Raw genomic sequence first — 20,429 nt, 5'->3', positions numbered from 1 at the left:
CCAGCCGCACATCGTTGATGTCGAAACCTCTAAACTGGGCCCTCGTCCTGTCACGTCCGTCAGTAGTCTTGTCGTACATTACAACTAGAACCAGATCTGCCAATGAATTAGTACACTTCGACCAAATAAACACTGACGCTGTATGGATCTGACTCTATAATAAATGCACAGTTGTGTGTTATTCATAAGTCCAACTTATTCAACTATTCATTTAAGTCCAAATATTCATTTGCGGATAACTGCCTAACTTGAATTGAAGACAAGATTTAAAGCAACCTATCCGAAAGCTACTCTTAATCCCGACATTTTAATTATTAACCAAAAAAAACGTTTCTTTTAAAACCTGTCTGGCTTCTTTTAAAAAACAAAAAAAAATAACAGTTGATATTTTACAAGTCGTGAATTGAAAAAGAGACGACCATTTGTTCGTCAGAATTCCAGTAGATCCTCGATTCGCAACAATGGTCGATACAATCATAATCCGACAACCGCTAGTTCAACAGATCAACGAATTTAGTCCGATATCATTTCACTATTGATTGATCGAGACTCTATGGAAATTTTGACAAATCAGAATGGTTTTTATGCTACTTGAATGAAAATCACCGAATTCTGATAGAATTATTAAATTCACTGTTACTAATTTTGTCCCTAAATAACTAAAGGCAAAGTATAAAAAGTTGATATTTATAGTTAAAATCCTAAATTCTACAAACACTATTTTTTTAAACCCGCATCCTAACCTGACACCCACATTAAGATAGGGAAAAATCACATATGTAGCGGTTCATTGTACAAATGTGATATTTCCACTATCAGAGAACCTCCTTGTCTCGATGACAGCTTACCGGCCATCGATTAAGCCCTGAGACTACGCCAAAGTGGGTTCTCGCAGCACGAAGTGGTGTCCATGTGTAAAAATGGAAGCTTCAGCAATATACTGAACACTTCGATTTTAATTCCACATCGAATCAAATCATACTCTTTGCCAAACAAGCATCAAACCTATGACACTCATTATGACAAAGCCCAGGGATTAGGGTGATTTTCAAAATCTCAGAAATATTTTTTGGAATTTTCTCGTCTTCTAAAAAGTTGTTGGCCTCGCCAATCCAAGCTACTTTGTCCAAGACACCAAAATTTTATCTCGGAATCTACGCCTTCTATGACCAAATTTAGAGAAAGCATCCGAGCAAACTTTCAAAAATCAGTTTTAGAGAAAAGTGCTGTTCGGAGCACTTTTAGAGCTCTAAAACACAAACATTTTTTATTTTCTGACAAGTCAATTTGGCCTTAAGGGTCAAAAGCTACAGCCATTTTAAGGTAAAAACGTTACTTAATCCACCGGAAGGTGGTTGCTGCCTTCCTCCTAAAAGCCTTGCAACCACACACTACGAAAGCTTTGGCTAACGCTTACTTAGTAAAGACACTATACATCTGAGTGCTGCCATCTAGGTATGATAAATTTAATGAACCATTTGAAAGCACTGCAGTGTTTGTGTGCGTGCACTGAGCGTAAAGTTCCGACAGCTATCCGCCGGAGCTTTCTAATTATGTAAATAATGACCCTTTTAGTATCAACCAAAACAGTTTTTCGAACATATCTTTTAAAGTACTGCACCAAGCCGGATGAAATTTAAAAAAGACTTAAAGAACCTGAAGGCAAATCCAAAAACATAGATCCGGACAAAATCGGTCGAGCCAGTTCCGAGAAAAGTGAGTGAGAAAAAAAAATCTACGTCCATCCACACGCACAGACATTTGCTCAGAATTTGATTCTGAGTCGATATGTATACGTAAAGGTATATCTGGGAGGCTTATTTAAAAAGTTCAATTTTTGAGTGATTTTATAGCCTTGCCTCATTGAGGTGAGGAAGGCAAAAAGATGCAAATTTAAAACTCAAATATCTCGAAAAGGCCAAATTTTAAGCGCTAGGTTTCATTTTTTTTAGAACCTGATAAAAAAAATTACAAAAAAAACGTTGAAAGATACTCACTGTTGTGCAACCCGGCCAGCGAAGCGGCCTGCGACGCGGCCACCGCCATCGTGTTCGGGTGCTGACCCATCTGGAACCGGTCCGAGCCGCTAGCGCCGGTGGCTGCTGCTGCTGCTGCGGCGGCCGCAGCCGCATTTGGCATTAGACCACCGAGGCCCCCGGGCATCCCAAACTGGGACCCAAACAGGGCCGAATTTGAGGCAGCCGCGGCCATCGCCGAGGGATCGCGACCCCAGTAAGCTGTTGGGAGGGGAAAAAAGAGAGGAATTTGTAATTAGAAATTGTCGTCAAATGGTGGTGGTGAGGTGTCATCGAAGTGGATGGAAAAATAAATCAAAATGTGTCGAACCACTAATGAATCATACAGAGTGGCACAAATCAAAATGGAATCCACCGTGTGGAAACGATGAAAAGTTTAAACCTAGTTACGCCAGAAAAGGTCGAACTGGTGTTCATCACCTACAGCTGGGTATGGCACAAATGAGTAGCAATAGTACACCCTTTGAATGCCAATTAGTCAAAAAACACATAAATATTTTTTTCAAACAGAGTACAAAGTTAAATTTAAAAATCAGAATTAAACTAGAACAAACAAAAAAGAAAATTTTATTTACAATTCCCAAAAATACATAACTACCCCATCAAGGGTTAATGTGACGAGCGATGACAAAGCAAGAGACAACGCATTTGCAGCGTTATGATGCAATGCCTGCCTGCCAGTGCCAGTTTAATGAGTTTTAGCCATTGTCACACGCGGGGCAGAGCCGATCGTGATGATGGTATCGTGAAATGAGCTGCAGCAACTCGTACTGCACAGAAGAGGTGATGATGGCCTATACCAATGGAGGGTGGAGAGGGGGTGGAATTGTTCGCGTGGAAATATATAAAAGGGTGCCAATTAAAATCATATTTGAAGCCATATTCGGGCAGCGCGCGGGTTAACTGAACGCAAGTGTTGATTAGAAATGCTGGGTTTTGCGGTGGATGGTAAATACCAAACTGTTTTGTGCGCCGCAGAAGCTGTTTGTTGTTCTCCTAATTTTAGACTATCAAATTTGAAAAGGTTAATTTAGAAATTTATGAAGCACTAGGATCCTATTGCTGAGCAATTCTCTACGAAATCGATCTTTTTTCTTAAATTTTAATTTTTATATTTTTTAGTCGACTGAAACTTTTTTGGTGCCTTCGGTATGCCCAGAGAAGCCATTTTGCATCATTAGTTTGTCCATATAATTTTCCATACAAATTTGGCAGCTGGCCATACAAAAATGATGTATGAAAATTCAAAAATCTGTATCTTTTGAAGGAATTTTTTGATCGATTTGGTGTCTTCGGCAAAGTTGTAGGTATGGATATGGACTACACTGAAAAAAAATTATGCACGGTAAAATTTTTTTTTGGTGATTTTTTATTTAATTTTTTGTCACTGAAACTTGATTTGCAAAAAAACACTATTTTTATTTTATTTATTTTTTTTATATGTTTTAGAGAACATCAAATGCCAACTTTTCAGAAATTTCCAGGTTGTGCAAAAAATCTTTGAGCGAGTTATGAATTTTTGACACAATACTGATTTTTTCAAAAAATCGAAAAATTGGTCGCAACAATATTGCAACTTCATTTTTAAATCTAAAATCAAATTTGCAATCAAAAAGTACTCTAGTGAAATTTTGATAAAGTGCACCGTTTTTAAGTTAAATCCATTTTTAGGTGACTTTTTTAGAAAATAGTCGCACTTTTTCATTTTTTAAAATTAGTGCACATGTTTGCTCACTTTTGAAAAAATATTTTTGAAAAGCTGAGAAAATTCTCTATATTTTGCATTTTTGAACTTTGTTGATACGACCCTTAGTTGCTGAGATATTGCCATGCAAAGGTTTAAAAACAGGAAAATTGATGTTTTCTAAGTCCCACCCAAACAACACACCATTTTCCAATGTCGATATCTCAGCAACTAATGGTCCGATTTTCAATGTTAAAATATGAAATTATTTTTTAAATTTTTATAACAAGACTAATTTTAAAAGGGCGTAATATTGAATTTTGGATTTGAATTTTTGCGACCAAGTTTTCGATTTTTTGAAAAAATCAGTATTGATTCAAAAATTTATAACTCGCTCAAAGATTTTTTGCACAACCTGGAAATTTCTGAAAAGTTGGCATTTGATGTACTCTAAAACAAATCAAAAAACAAAAAAAAATAAAAATAGTGTTTTTTTGCAAATCAAGTTTAAGTGACAAAAAGTTAAATTAGGGGAAATTCTCGCATGTTTGGCAGGTTAAGCACTCGCTCCTAACTCCATCCAATTTGCTGATTTTCACTATTTAAACAACTAATTTTGCAAAACTTTTCATAGAAACTTGCTTGCTCACTTCTTATTGAGCTATTTATCACTCGAATTCAGTTGAAAACGCTTTTAACTAGCTTTAATTGAATGTCAAAGTTCTGACCTGCCAACATTAGAGGCACGCTGGAATTAGATGCTGTTCCCCTACCCTGCATCATTTTTTTTTCATTGTAGTCCATATCCATACCTACAACTTTGCCGAAGACACCAAATCGATCAAAAAATTCCTTCAAAAGATACAGATTTTTGAATTTTCACGTATAATTTTTGTATGGCCAGCTGCCAAATTTGTATGGAAAATTATATGGACAAACTAATGATGCAAAATGGCTTCTTTGGGCATACTGAAGGCACCAAAAAAGTTTCAGTCGGATTAAAAAACACAAAAAAAATCGAATGACCAAAATCTGAGAGCATTGCTCTGCTATGACAAAAAAAAAGATTTTGTAATCCCAACATTAGATAAAAATTTGTAATTATGGGTAATTCTCCACCAACTCACACGAAATCGAAAAAGTTGCTCCAACCCCTTTTCGATTGGCGTAAAGCTTTGTTCTAAGAGGTATTTTTTGTCCCTAGTCACAAATCCACGGTCCATTTTTCGATATCTCGTGACGGAGGGGCGGTAAGACCCCTTTGATTTTTTAACATTCGAAAAACTACGTTTTTCAATAATTTGCAGCCTGAAATGGTGATGGTATGGAAATTTGGTGTCAAAGAGACTTTTATGTAAAATTGACAATTTTTCGTTACTCAACTGTTAAAATTTATGAAACATCTCATTTAAAGGGAAATTTAATTTACTTTAAGAATCAGCAATAACCCAAAAGAGTCATTTTTTCGTTAAGAACAAAAATTTTAATTTTTTTCTGCAGGGTTATTTTTAAGAATGTAATTATGTTCTACAAAGTCGTAGAGCAGACAATTATAAAAAAAATATTATAAACAAATTAAACAATTACCCAAATGGACTAACCGTGTTCGTTATAACCCTAGTTTTTTTTTTTCAAATTGTGACCAATGTAGTTTTATATAAATTTAGGTTATCAAATTGTACTCGAACAACACCTGGAACGGAACGGAAGTAGCAATTTAAAAGGTGAAAACCTTACGCTACTGGTTTAATAAACAACCAAACAAACAAACAAACCGCTGAAACCGCCTTGAGTTAAAAAAAAAACAATCTTGTTAATTGGAAATTCTCCACAATTTTGTCGATACTCCATAACAAAATTCATCTAACCAGTATAAATGCATTACAGTTGCAACCATTTTTGTTCATAATTGGTCCAGGAGTTTCTGTAGGTTCTGAAATATACTCCCGGATTTTGAGCACCCTTCTACCAAGCTATTAAACACAAATCATATTACTTATTGTTTATCAACATAACCTCTGATGTTAAAAAAAAACAATTTAAACGAAAAAAAATGGTTTGACTTTTGAGAAAACAAACAAAAATATTAATTTGTGAAGGACCAAACGTTAGAGTCATTTTAAAGGTTTCAAAAATGTAGTCCAAGCTAATTCCGTCAGATCGTATTTGAGAATAGACTTTTTTAGGTCAAATTTTAAAATTGTAAAACTTTACAAAACATTGTCCCAGAGAATTCAGATAAGATATTTTTGGTGCAAATGACAATTTATGGAATTAATTTATACCCCAAGTTTTTTTTTTAATTTCTAGCGGATGGGAGATCAAATGAAGATAAATATTTTTTCAGTTCTTTTTGTCCGATTTTTTATTTATTTTCAAATCAGTAAAAAGTCGATATCGATTGAAATAAATTGAAATAAATTGAAATTATCGCATTATCGATCCAGATATTGCTTTTATCGAAATATCTGAGATCCAGCGTTCAAAAAGTGTTTAAATGACACTTAAGGGGTTACATACATGTAGAAAATCTAAATTTTTCATATTTCCGAATATTTATTAAATCCTTTAAAGGATGAATTTCCATCACTCCTGAAAGTTTCATGAAGATATGTAATGTTTTAAGTGAGTAGAAGACGATTTAAGTTTAAAGTTCTGCCATGCGCAAAGCGGACTGTCAAACTTTGTGAACGTTTTTCTCGGAACACCGAGTTGATTTACGGGTGCCACGATATCTCGAGATTGGATGGACCAAATTGGCTGAAATTTGGGGTGAAGACTCTCAAGACATATCCCGTGTGCATGACGAAGCCCGATTTTAAAATTTTGCTTTTTTAAAAAATACAAAAATCAAAAACCGATGATTTTTAATATGAAAAACACAAAAATATTTTTATATTTAAAAAAAAACTTTTCGAAAATCGGCCTTCGTCATGCACACGAGATCGGTTTGATTTGTCTTCACAAAAATTTTGAGCCGATTTGGTCGAAGCAGTGTTGAGATATCGTGGCACCCGTTTTTTTGAAACTGCTAACTTCAAATGGCAATGATGCAACCAAATGTCTTCAAATTTATGTTGATAATAGTTAAAAATGTTTATGTTAAAGTCCTGAAAACAAATTTTAAAAAAAACTTTGCGTGTGTGCCAATACCAACCCTTGACATGTTTGCCGATTTACATGTATGTAACCCTTTAAATGCTAATAACTTTTGATAGGGTTATCAGATCTTCGATGTTTTAGGCTCACTGGAAAGGTCTTTTGAATACTTTTCTAAAAATGTATAACATGACGGGTTTTCTTACAACAACCACCCTTTTTACAATCTTCCGGACTTTCCTCAAAATGTTTTTTTTAGCATAACTTTGGAAGTACTTTACTAAACTTGCTGATTTTAAATAGAGACTTATTGGACCTCAAGACGGATCGAATGAGACCAAAACGATCATAATCCGTGAAGTCAATACGGAAATAATCGAGTGACAATTTTTTGTCCACCCACCTACACACATCCACACAGACATTTTCTCAAAACATGATTCTGAGTCGATAGGTATACGTGAAGGTGAGTCTACGCGGTCGAATCAAAAAGTTCATTTTTCGAGTGATTTTATAGCGTTTCCTCAGAAAGGTGAGGAAGGCAGAAATGATTGCAATTCGAAAACTGTTCCTAAATCATCAACATCAACCATCGAACATGATCTTTATGACAACTGTCAAGAAATAAAAAGAAACTTAAAAACAAATTTCTAATAAAAATCCCGTGAGAAATGTATGCACTCATGTAATGCATGCAATGTCATAATGTATACATTTAATAGGAAAAGAAAAGGTAATGGCAAAAAGCTAAAAATATTGAATTTTGGTCATAACTTTTTTAAGAAATGCTTAAAACTTAAGTAATTTTTTACGTTATGTTTTTAATCAGATTGTGGATTTTGATATTTAATTCCAAAAGTTCAATTTTGATAACTTCAGTTGTCAGAATTTTAATGTTTTCAATTTTATTTCAATGAAAAATTCAGCGTGATAAGATTGTTTGATCTCTCATATATTTGTACCATATTTGTAATGCTTTAAATTTGTTTTTCCATTATTTTTTTATCAAATGACAAAATTAAAAAAATTTAAATCAAATGATTTGCTCTACAGCATTGCCTTGGCGTTCTCGATTGCGAGATTCCTACTCGAAACTAGGTTTCCGAAGGCTTGATTGTTGAGGCAATTGCAAACCTCTTTTTACACCTAAGCTTTCATCCACCCCGGGATTCGAACTGACGACCTTTGGATTGTGAGTCCAACTGCCTACCAGTGACTCCACCGAGGCAGGACCCAGGGAGACGACTCCTACACCTGGATTGAGCTATCGACCTAACCCTTTAGGTTACACCGGGGGCAACATTTACTCCCCCGTCCGACGGAAGGCGTGGTCAGACAAATCTCGTCTCGAAAATGCCACCGAGACCGTCTGGGATCGAACCCAAGCCGACTGGGTGAGAGGCAACCACGCTTACCCCCGTCTCGTTCAAAAAGATGTTTAAGATGTTTTGAATTTAGGGGATTACAAATATGTTAAAAGAAATTTTCTTATCATAAATTTCATTTTAAATGAGAAATAAAGTATGAACAGCAAGGAAGAAATTTTAAATTTTAACTTAAGTGTTCAAAATTGAGTGCAATTGAAACGTAATATTTAAAAAAAAAAAACAAGAGACGGAAAATAATTTCCAAACAGGTTTTCTTGGAATTCCTGACTTATTCTGATTTTTGCAGATTTTGACGAATTCCCGATTTGAGTGGCCAATGTTGTTTAACTTTACTTCACAGTTTTTTTATTACAGTCACAAAGAACCATTTGAATGATATCCATTTTTGGTCAATCCAGTAATTTGAGAAAATTATATTGATTTCGTTACAAAATTGGTCGATCTAGGGATAATTTTTGAGAAATTTAGGCGTATAATCGATTAGACAATTGCTCTGAAACGCACCAAGATGACATTTACTGATTTTTATGGTAACAGCAGTTCAAATTCTTTCGAATTTAAAAAAAAGCTTAGCCAAGGTTTACAATATTTTTTTTCTGAGTATAAGTAAAGTATTTAAGAATTAAAGACAAAGTCTTCATTTTTGCAATAAAGAGTACGGACAATTTTGATTCGAATTTAAAAAAAAATGTAATCGCAATATGGAAAAAAAAACTAGGTTTCTTCCACAAAATTGAAGCTTGATTAGAAAGAGAGGATTTCATTTTTCCCACTTCTATTTAGACTTAAGACTTATCGCTTCGCTAGGAGATGGTGATTTTAGCGGATTGCAGACTGGATTTCGCCATGTGATGTGACTTAAGACTTATTTGTAAAAAGTGAACTTGCAGTGTAATTTGAAAAAAAAAACAAGCCATGTAGCCGGTAGATCGGAAGTTCATCCCGGGTCATACTGATTAAACTGGTGATCGTTTCCTTCTGGATTCGATTGCTTAGTAAACATAAAGTGTATCGTCCCAAGCTGGATCTGATCTTGACACCTTAGGAAAATAACTTAAGTTGACAGGATATTGCTAGGATTATTAAAAATAATTTTAGCAGCTATCGAGATCTTTGAATTTAAAATAGAATGATTTTTAAATGTTATTCAGTTCCCTTAAAAGCACAAAAAGGTTGCCACCACTTTTTAATCACCTGAACAAACAGTAAACAAGTGCCACACACATTACATCGATTGTCGTATCTCGCTACAAAGCGCATCACGTTATCGACTCCAACCGGTTCTACACTGTGTGTAATTAACGATTGCGAACGACTAACAAGACCCAGGAAGCTGACCAACCTGACACACCTGCGATAAGATAACCCCCACTCCACCCATGTAATACGACGACAATTTTAGTCTAAACCAACTCACCAAACAGCGACGCGGCGTCCAGGAGTGAGGCAGGATCCGGACCACCGGCTGCGCCTCCCAAGCCGGCTCCGGACTGCCCACCTTTCTTGTCGCCCCCCTTCTTGTCCCCGTCCTTGTCCATCTTCCCTATTTTGACGGCTTACGGGGGGACGGAACGGGTCTACGGTGTCGACGGTCTTCTCCCGGGGGGTGAGAGAAAACCAGATTTTGCGCGCTTCGCCCTCGTTATGAACGACGACACTTTCTTCGCAGACCTTTATTTTTTCCTTCTAGCGTTTTGCACGTGATTTTCCTTTTTTCTTTTTTCTTTTTTCGACGTGTGTCTCCTTACATCACTCTGGGATCATTGCTTCCTTCGACACACCACGCCACGGTTATTCCAGCGACTTCTTCTTGTGTTGATTCACTCGTTCTTCCTGCTTTTTTCTTGCCACTTTTCAGCTGGGTTCACTTGTGGACACACTCACAGATACAGCAGACTCTGATTGCGCTCCGACGAGCTGCTCTTCCAGCAAAACCAGATATTTCCGATTTCTGCCTTCTCACGACGACATGTAGCTTCTCCCAAACGATATCGATTATTTGAATTATTCTTTAGCACACTGCTGCTGGCTTTGGTTTGGCTGTGTGAACATGCCTTGCCTTCGTCGTCGTCGTCGTCGTGAACACTCTCCTCAGGTATTGAAGAAGATAATGGACTTATTTGATATTTCTCCTTTGCCTTCCATCACTTATTTACGATCGCGCAGATGTTTTCACCTCCTCACACTTGCCCGCTCCTCTGCCGGCACTCGATAATTCTCTGAAATTAACACAAACCCCAATGAAAAACATGCCTTCAATTAATTTTAATCAATCTAATCGATCACTGAATCCCACACATCGCAGTTCTTCCTTCTCCTCCACCCGTGGTGCTCTTTCCCTCTCTCTCTCGGTTCTCACGCTTTTATCCTACAGCAGATGCTGCGAATATCTCACTACTGATTGCAGGTAGTATCACAAAAACTCTATCCAGCACACAATTTCCACCTGACACCGTAGATTCGTACACTTCAACCCTTCCCGAAAAATCTGCACTCCACAAAATTCCAATAAAACACGCGCTGAACCTGCCCCGTTCTGAACCGTTTCTTCCTCAACCTTCCGATTCTTGCGAGCTTCTGAGCGTGCCAAAATGAGACCGAGCCGGCGAGACCCCTCGAGGAGTCGTCGATCGGTCAACCGCTGCTGCTGAAACTCGTTTTCCTTCTTCAAATTGCTGCTGCTGGTTCAAAGCGACCTTTTCGGACGGCACTTCTTCACCGTAAAGCTCTTCTTGTTGGGTGCGTGTATCCGCCGCCTGCGTGCGATAGAGAAGGAAAGAGCAATGCCGCGATGGGGTCTGCACGATTAAGTTAAAAATCGAGAAATTAATAGGTGTTTCGCGCGAGATTCACTGATTTTCGCGGAGAACTGAAGGAAACTTTGTTCTTCGATAAGGTCCTGGACTGGATTATGATGGCGCGCGCGTTCGGCAATAATTCCTGGAAAGAGAGAGAAAGGAAACAGACGAGCAATTAGTCACAAGTTGAGACGGCTGTGAATGCAAAAGTGAGCAGAACTGGGTGACGTTTACGTGTAGATTGGCGAGAAGTGGAAAGGAAATGGATTGTGAATCGTTCACTGAATCGTAAAGAAATAATACGAAAAACTGATAAAGGTGTATTCACATTATACCGCATTCGCAGCCGCAGCCGCATCCGCACAAAATTTGACAGTACGGACGCACAGTGCGGACGCGATTTCTCCAATGCATTTCAAATGTTTCCATTCACACTGTTCCGCATCCGTATACGAATCCGTACTGCGGATACGGATGCGGAACAGTGTGAATGGCTGAATATGAAATGCATTGGAGAAATCGCGTCCGCACTGTGCGTCCGTACTGTCAAATTTTGTGCGGATGCGGCTGCGGCTGCGAATGCGGTATAATGTGAATACACCTTAAGGCGTTGAACAGTGATAAACCATGGCTATGGCTTTCAAAACATAAAATACTAGAATTTGACTCGTCTAGGGTTGCTCCTTAGACCATTCACCTTCCCAAAAACCGTCCAACCCCTAGCGAAACTTGCTTGAGAATACCGTGGAGATTTTTCCTTAACTTCTTAAAAAGTAGAACGGCGGTTGATCCACGCAAAGCCGGAGCTCTAGCTCGTGTCGCAACCAATTCAATTCATATTTGAGATTTGGATTCAGTACAACTAGGGGATCATGCATTTTCAACATAAACAATTTTACAATAACAAAAAAGCAATAACAAAAAATCCTAAAATTAAAAATTCTGAAATTGAGAATTCTAAAATCAAAAATTAAAAAATTTTAGATCTCCAAATTCTAAAATTGAAAATTTGAAATTAAAAATTGCTTAAATTTCAAATTTCTGAAATATTTTTGGACTTAAAAATAAAAAAAAAATATTTCAAAAGACCCACACTTTAATTTTTAATTTTAGAATTTTTCAAGTCAAAAATTTTACAATTCTAAATTTCAAAATTTTAAAATCAGAAATTCTAGAATAAGAAATTCTTAAATTCTAAAATCAAAAATTCTAAAATTAAAAATTTCTAAATTTAAAAATTCCTAAATAAAAAATCATAGATTAAAATTCTAAGATTATAAATTCCTAGATTAAAATTACCAAACTTTACAAAAAATCAATTTAAAATTCAGAAATTAAAAACACTAAAATTAAAAATTCAGAAATTAAAAAAAAATAAGGATTAAAAAGTGAATAATAAGGCCGTTTCAAATATTTTTCAAAGTTTACGTCGCCCCGCTCCCACTCCCCACACCTTCAAAATTGGTCTTAAAAATCAGGGGGCAAAAAAAGATTTTTCCAAAAAACTTCAAAATTTCGATGAAAATAGAAGTCTAATCAACTAAAAACAATCTAAAATGCATTTTTCTGCATTGATAATCATATTCAGGGTTGTTACGGAAAAGTCGAAAAAAAAATCCGCGCCAGATCCGCGCCGATCCCAAAACCCAATCCGCGCGAAATCCGCGCCATATAAAAAAAATCGTGACAAACATAGAAAAGAGTAATATAATGAATGAAATTTCAAACGAAAAAAGAATAATACAGAAAGCATTTGAATCAGTACCGTTGATCAGATGTGGATTCATATCCCACCTGCACCAAGTTGAACCTTTTTTGGCATTTCTGAAACAATATTAGCATTTTTTGTAATGCTTTAAATATCGTTGCTTTTAAAACAAATTCAGGAAAAAATTAAATTCAAAAATTTAAAACCGTAAAATAAATCACCAAATTATAAAATCTAGCAATTTTGTACTTGATAATTCTCGCCAAAATTTTAATCTGGAAAAATGAAACACAAAATTACTATTATTTTCTTCTCTAAATTTCTCCAAACTAAAATATGACTCTAAAAATAATCCGAACTAAGAAAATGGCAAAAAAATAAAATTCAATAATTTTATAATTGATTAAATTTGTAATTTAATAATTTAACAATTTAATAATTAAATGATGTAATAATTTATTTAATAATAAAATAATAAAATAATTAAATAATTAAATAATTAAATAATTAAATAATAAAATAATTAAATAATTAAATAATTAAATAATTAAATAATTAAATAATTATATAATTAAATAATTAAATAATTAAATAATTAAATAATTAAATAATTAAATAATTAAATAATTAAATAATATAATAATTAAATAATTAAATAATTAAATAATTAAATAATTAAATAATTTAATAATCTCATAATTTAATAATTTAATAATTCAATAATTAAATAATTAAATAATTAAATAATTGAATAATTAAGTAATAAAGTAAATAAATAATTTAATAATTTAATAATTTAATAATTTAATAATTTAATAATTTAATAATTTAATGATTTCATAATTTCATAATTTAATAATTTAATAATTTCATAATTTAATAATTTAATAATTTAATAATTTAATAATTTAATAATTTAATAATTTAATAATTTAATAATTTAATAATTTAATAATTTAATAATTTAATAATTTAATAATTTAATAATTTAATAATTTAATAATTTAATAATTTAATAATTTAATAATTTAATAATTAAATAATTAAATAATTTAATAATTTAATAATTTAATAATTTAATAATTTAATAATTTAATAATTTAATAATTTAATAATTTAAAGACAATCACACCGTCTTTGCAGACTGAACACTAATATTAAACGAGACAAACATTGAACGAAAAGCTCCTGAAGGATAAGGCGGGAATCGAACCCGCAGCCCCATAGCAACTAAGGGATCGGCAGCCGAAGCCGCTAACCACCGCGCCACGAGGCCCTCCATTTTCGTAATTTTTCAATTTAATAAATCGTACTTTTTACGTTTTTCAAATTATTAATTCTATTTTTTTTATTATTTGAATATGTAAATTCTGAAATTTCAAATTGTTGAATTCCAGATTTCTTTTTTTTATGTTGACGTTACATTTCGCTTTTTGACGGAGATTTTATCAGATTGCTAAGTAAATTTCGTCATGTTGTGATAATTGGGAGTAGAATAAATTCTACCTGAATCAGGGTGGCCACAGAATTTTCATTTTTCAATAAACCAAAAATTTAAAATTTTCATTTTTTCAGTTTTTTTCAATATAAAACATAGAAAATCTAAAAGCTTCAAATTTTGAAATTCTGTATTTTTCGAATTTTGTTATTTTGATTTTAATAAAATTGTTATTAATATGAATTGTTCAGCAGATGTTTTAAAAATAATGAGTTGTAATGTTATGTTAAATTTATAAAACAAATCTCAACACGTTTAAAAAAATCCTTGAATCCTCCTTGAAGATTATTTCGATGTTTCGTATTAACAAATAAAATCAATAATTTTCAGAAGAAAATTTTCTTCATTAAAAACTTTTTAGAAATTGATGTTTTTGCACACAACGAAAAAGATTGAAATTATTTAATTCCTTATATTTTCCTTTGTGAATTGAAAGAAATTCTATCGTTCGCAATTATTTTGTTTATCAAAACTGCTATCCGCGCGAAATCCGCGCCTGAGCAAAATTAGCCAGCAAATCCGCGCCAGATCCGCGCGATTCGCGCCATCCGCGCCATCCGCGCCATCCGCGCCGTCCGTAACAACCCTGCATATTAAGCATGTTTGGGCTTGTTTAAAATGTTTTGAATTTTTATGAAAAACCAATGTACATTAGCACCACAAAAAACATATTTTTCGAGAAAAAATAAAATTTTCGTCAATACTTAGGTATTTTGGAAATTAATGATGGCAAAACGACTGAACAGGTATATAATGCATTTTACACCACTATTTCATTAAAATTTTTAAACCATGGCTTGTAATTTAAATTTTTATATTTTTTTATTTTTTTGCCCCCTTGACTTTGGTCAGGGTCGAGGGACAGAAACTTCAAAAAATATTTGCAACGACCTTATTAATTTAAAATTCTAAACCTAAGCAATCTAATAGTAAAAATTCTAAAATTAAAAATTCTAAAATTAAAAATTTTGAGATCAGAAATTCTTAAATTGAACATTCTAAGACTAAAAATTCTAAAATTTAAAATTCTAAGATAAAAATTCTAAATTTAAATATTTTAAAATTAAAAATTCTAGAATTAAAAATTCTGCTATTAAAAATTCTACTATTAAAAATTCTAAAATTAAAAATTCTAAAATTAAAAATTCTAAAATTAAAAATTCTAAAATTAAAAATTCTAAAATTAAAAATTCTAAAATTAAAAATTCTAAAATTAAAAATTCTAAAATTAAAAATTCTTAAATTAAAAATCCTCAAATCAAAATTCTAAAATTTAATATTCTAAAATTAAAAATTCCAAAATTTAAAATTCTAAAATTAAAAAAATCTAAAATTTAAAATTCTGAAATTAAAAATTCTAAAATTAATAATTCTAAAATTTCAAATTCTGAAATTAAACAATCTAAAATTAAAATTTCTAAAATTAAAAATTCTAGAATTGAAAATTCTAAAATTAAAAATTCTGAAATTAAAAATTCTAAAATTAAAAATTCTAAAATTTAAATATCCAAAATTAAAAAAAATCTAATACTAAAACTTCTAAAGTTCAAAATCCTTAAATTCAGAAATCTACAATTCAAAATTCTACAATTCAAAATTCTACAATTCAAAATTCTACAATTCAAAATTTTACAATTCAAAATTATACAATTCAAAATTCCAAAATTCAATATACTAAAAAAAAAATCTGAAATTCAAAATTCTAAAATTAAAAACTATAAAATTATGAATTCTAAAACTAAAAATTGTAATTTAAAAAATTCTAAAATTAAAAATTTAGGATAAAAAATTATAGAATAAAAAATTCTGAATTTTGAAATTCTAAAATCAAAAATTCTAGCATTATAAGTTTTTAAATAAAAAAAAACTAAAATAAAAATGGAGGGAAACGATTCCTAAGTTGCTATGGGTTCGATTTCTGCCTTATTCTCCTTGAACTTTTCGTTCAATGTTCAATGTATACAGTCTACAAAGAATAATTATACACAGAAAAAAAAATCATGGTAATATTACTTCTGGGAAGGGGTACATCTTTTATGTCAGAAAAAAGGTGTAATTTTACCTCTGGAAATGTGTAATTTTACCACTTTTCTGGTGTAATGTCACTTTTTCAGTCTAAATTGGGGTAAAATTACATCATAAAAGAGGTAATATTCAACCTTCCAAAATTACAGCTTCCAAATTGACATTATTTTTTTCTGTGTAATTGTCTCTTTTTAAAATAAAAAAAAATCAAAAATTGAAAAAAAGGTTAAGCTTAAAAAACAAAAATTCTTTAATAATAATGTAGTTATATTTTAGGTTAGAGACAAAAATTTGGAGAAAATTGAAATGTAATTTGTTTTGCTTATCCGGAGTGAATTTCGGCGAGGACTTTGAATTATCGAGTACGAATTGTATTTAAAATTGTTGTTGATTTTTTAATTTTCAAATTTTAGAAATTTAATTTCTTTTAGACCGATGGAAATATTTTTCTTAGTTTTTGTCACGTACAACCAAAAATATTCCTTTTCGATATAGGATTACAGGATTTGGAATTGCATAATTAATATTATTTTACCTTGAAATTTAATTATAATGCTTTTAATGTATTTTTATACTTAATCAACGCAATTGTCAATTACAAATTATATTTAGGTTAAACTTAAACCCACTGCTTAAACATTGATTGTCTTCACTACTACTATACGTTGGTTTTAATGATGTGCATCGTGTAAAAGGCTACAGTTCGTCACTGTTAAATTTGACTATGTCAAACAAACGGGGTACAAACTTAAAAGTGTCAAACCACCGGGGTTTACTGTACTTTTGTGAATCCACCATAACTACACTGATTATTGTGCAGTACTCTCCTCCTCACCCCTAAAAACCTCCAACAAACCCAATTATGATCGAAAAATAACTGTCCAATTTCTACTGAATCCCACAACCATATCAGTCTAGCGCCAGCCAACCAACCGCCCAACACACGCTCCGACCTTTTCACCGTTTTATTTTATGTTTCATAACTTGTGTTCCCTCCCCCACGACCTCCCTCTGCTCCGAAGTCCCCGGCGCACTTACTAAAACTCATTCGCATATTGGCCGCGTCGGAGCCAAATTACTGCCCGCGCCTGATGACCACAAATGGCCATCTCGCGGGGCCAAGTCACGACCCACGGGGCGGGGAGGAGCATAAAATAATGGAAAGAAGAGAAAAAAGCGGCCACAGCTCGAGCTAATATGTGTCTGTTGCGCGGGCACCCGCGAACGCCCCCTCGTGCAGCGGACATCGGACAGTACAGTAGAACTTCGTTAGTTCAACTGTTGTCGTACATCTTCTGAACTACATGCTTTTAGAGTTTTGACAGTTCTTCAAATATCAAACTAACAAACTCATTAGTGTCTTACAACTGAGGTTTTACTGTACCACTTTGCGATGCCTTCTAGGAAGTCCCGCTGGTGGTGGAAGGGAGAACTAGTCCAGCGGAGGAGCATATGCTTCCGAACCCAACCCCACGGCAAAGCCCGCGTCCACCGGTTGGGTAATGTATGTGCACATAAATAAATGAATAAACAATCGAACGGCCCCCTTTCGCCGTGGAACTGTGTCCGAGCGCGCGGAGTTCAGCGGAATCCGCCAGCGGTCGGGCGTGTGAGTGTGATGACTCGGACTTTTTTCGACTTCTTCTCGGAGCTCTCTCTCTGGATTGTCTCCCCAAGCCGCACTGGTATCTGGTGCTGCCATCTTGTAATTGTGCCAATTGAGTACACACAGGTTACACCACAAAGAAGGGCAAGGTACGGTTGGAACAGCTGGTTTCCAGACGAGAGTCAACTTGGTAGGTACGGGTTGTTGAGTAACTGATGTGAAAAGCTGTATACGCAAATGTCTTGGTTCTATAGCGAGTAGTCCAGGATATCTTTGGATGAGAGTTAAAACTGTTTATCGCTTCACCAGAAGTGTCTGATGCTATGAACACTTTGTGGTGATTCCCAATTGCGTGAACGTTTGTTCACGGTTTTGAGAACAAAATTTGTCTCCGTGTAGAAGGTCAAACGTCAATATTGTTGACGAAAAAGCTGTCATTCAGTGTTATGACATTAGCAGTCAGAGAATTTTGTTTTGGGTGTACAACAGCTGAATCATTCCTAGTTGAAGTCTGAACAATGCACACCATTCCCATCCTAATTTTTCGTCCACAATCTCGCGCGAACGCGCGCACTCTTCCTACCAATTCATAATCGGAAAAAAATGAAAAATGTTGACATCTGCCAGAAAGTTCCGCTCGACGGACGGTCGTGAGTGTGGCATTAATTTCCGAGAACTCAAAACGCGCCCCCTCTTCTCGCTCAAAACTCACAAATATGTCTCATTTTTGCAACGAAATGTAAAATTAACAACCCACCGCGTCATCGCTGCTGAAGTTGTAGCGCTAGCTGACGATGGGAAGGACCGCTGTGCAACCTCCTCGTAATCCTCTCAATTTGGGATGCGATGTGTGTTCAGCAGAGTACAGCAACGGCAGAACGAGAGGCGAACCAGTGCTGGAAAGTTTTGTGTCCCTCTCCAACCAACCAGCAACACTCCAAGTTGGTAGAGCAAGGCGGCAGCGAGGACTCTGGTGGAGGACGAGACACACACAGAAATCAATGATGGATGGATGCGGCCAAGAGGCAGATGAACAACGAACCATGGGCTGCGGATGGATACCAGGCGAACAGCGGCACAGTGCACAGAGTCCCCTAATTATGAACCATAAAACCAGCCGGGGACAGCGGCGAGACACAGCAGAGCAGAGTGGAAGAGAATCAGCGAGGGGTCCTCCGATGCAGAGAGAGAGAAAGAGGTCGAGCAATAAAAAGTGAAAAATGGAACCGTTCGAAGGCATCGACGACATTTCAAATTGAAGTTGGTACACCCACATGAGGGCAGCCAAAATCTCTTAGAAATTTTGATAGAAGTTCTGACATTTGATGCGAGAAAAATCAGTTCCTAAAACCGTGAACAAGCGTTCATGAAATTCAGAACCACGAACAAAGTGTTCGTATTGCATGGTACGTTTTTTGAGAAACTTCATGGTGCTGTCAAATTCGCTGAAAATTTTGATATAAGTTTTGACGTTTGATGCTACCTTAGTACACGGAGAAAAATCAGTTCTCAAAATCGTGAACAAGCGTTCATGAAATTCAAAAGCACGAACAAAATGTTCAAATGTTATGATATGTTTTCAAAAAAGTTATTAAGATGCCAAATTCACTGACAATTTTTAAAGAAGTTCTGAATATTATTGCGATTCCAGTACACGGAGAAAAATCATTTCTCAAAATCGTGAACAAGCGTTCATGAAATTCGGAACCGTGAATAAAATGTTCAAATGTCATGATACGTTTTTCAAAAAATTCATGAAGATGCCAAATTCACTGACAATTTTTAAAGAATTTCTGAAAATTATTGCGATTGCAGTATACGGAGAAAAATCATTTCACAAAATCGTGAACAAGCGTTCATGAAATTCGGAACCACGAACACAAAGTGTTCAATTTTCATTGTACGTTTTTTTTTTTACGTGACAAATTTGATCCAATAATTTTATTAATCTTTGATTTGGGTGCACGAACTTGTTGTCGATGTGCGGTTTTGTTTTCTCGAAGCGCGTTAGTTATGAAACTCGAGCCAAAACTTTGCCCTGAAGAGCAGCGCACTCGTCAAGAGACGCGGCCAAGTCAACCGATAGATGATTGGTGCGGTGTCGGTGAAAGGAAAGTTTGATTCAAAGGGGTGAAATTTTAATGAGTTTTGCGTGTGCTGACTTGGCAAATCCGATTTCGGAAGTCGAACCGTGCCGCCAGTTTCACGGAATTTAGCGATTCTTTGTTGAGCGACTGCCAAACAAACTCAACGATTACGTCCAGAAATGAAATCATCCTGTAATGTACTCCACTCGCTGTCCGCCAGCGAACCCAAAACTGTCAAGAGACGTCCACAAAAAAAAACTTCCAAACCAGAAAGAAAGGCATCACCCTGGAACATCAAGGAAAGACAAAGCATTTGCGCAAATACTTGGTTTTACCTGGCGTCGTTTCTTTCTTTCCGCTTGGGACCGGGCGCTTTTTTTACTCCATGTTACTTTCGCAAAAGCCATTACGAAGGCAGCCCCAGATATACCCTGCCATGCCCTGCGCTGCCTGCATAAATGTGCTTGGGCAAAAGGTAAGGCAGGGTGTCCAACCATCAT

General features: G+C 34.6%; 1 protein-coding gene across 9 annotated transcripts in view; it reads right to left on the bottom strand.

The window, feature by feature from the left end:
- Positions 1–20,429, bottom strand: part of LOC6045430 — a 118,924-nt gene that overhangs the window by 45,052 nt on the left and 53,443 nt on the right. For all 9 annotated transcript variants that reach the window (XM_038256140.1, XM_038256144.1, XM_038256146.1 and 6 more), the window contains exons 2-3: positions 9,625–10,426; positions 1,998–2,237 (exon numbers count right to left, since the gene is read on the bottom strand). In XM_038256140.1, coding sequence (XP_038112068.1) covers positions 1,998–2,237; positions 9,625–9,745 — 361 coding nt within the window. In that variant the 5' untranslated portion in view covers positions 9,746–10,426. The remainder of the gene's footprint in view (positions 1–1,997; positions 2,238–9,624; positions 10,427–20,429) is intronic.

The sequence above is a fragment of the Culex quinquefasciatus genome, chromosome 2 (assembly GCF_015732765.1).
Source record: "Culex quinquefasciatus strain JHB chromosome 2, VPISU_Cqui_1.0_pri_paternal, whole genome shotgun sequence".
Classification (NCBI taxonomy): domain Eukaryota; kingdom Metazoa; phylum Arthropoda; class Insecta; order Diptera; family Culicidae; genus Culex; species Culex quinquefasciatus.
This window is presented reverse-complemented; position numbering and strand designations above follow the sequence as displayed.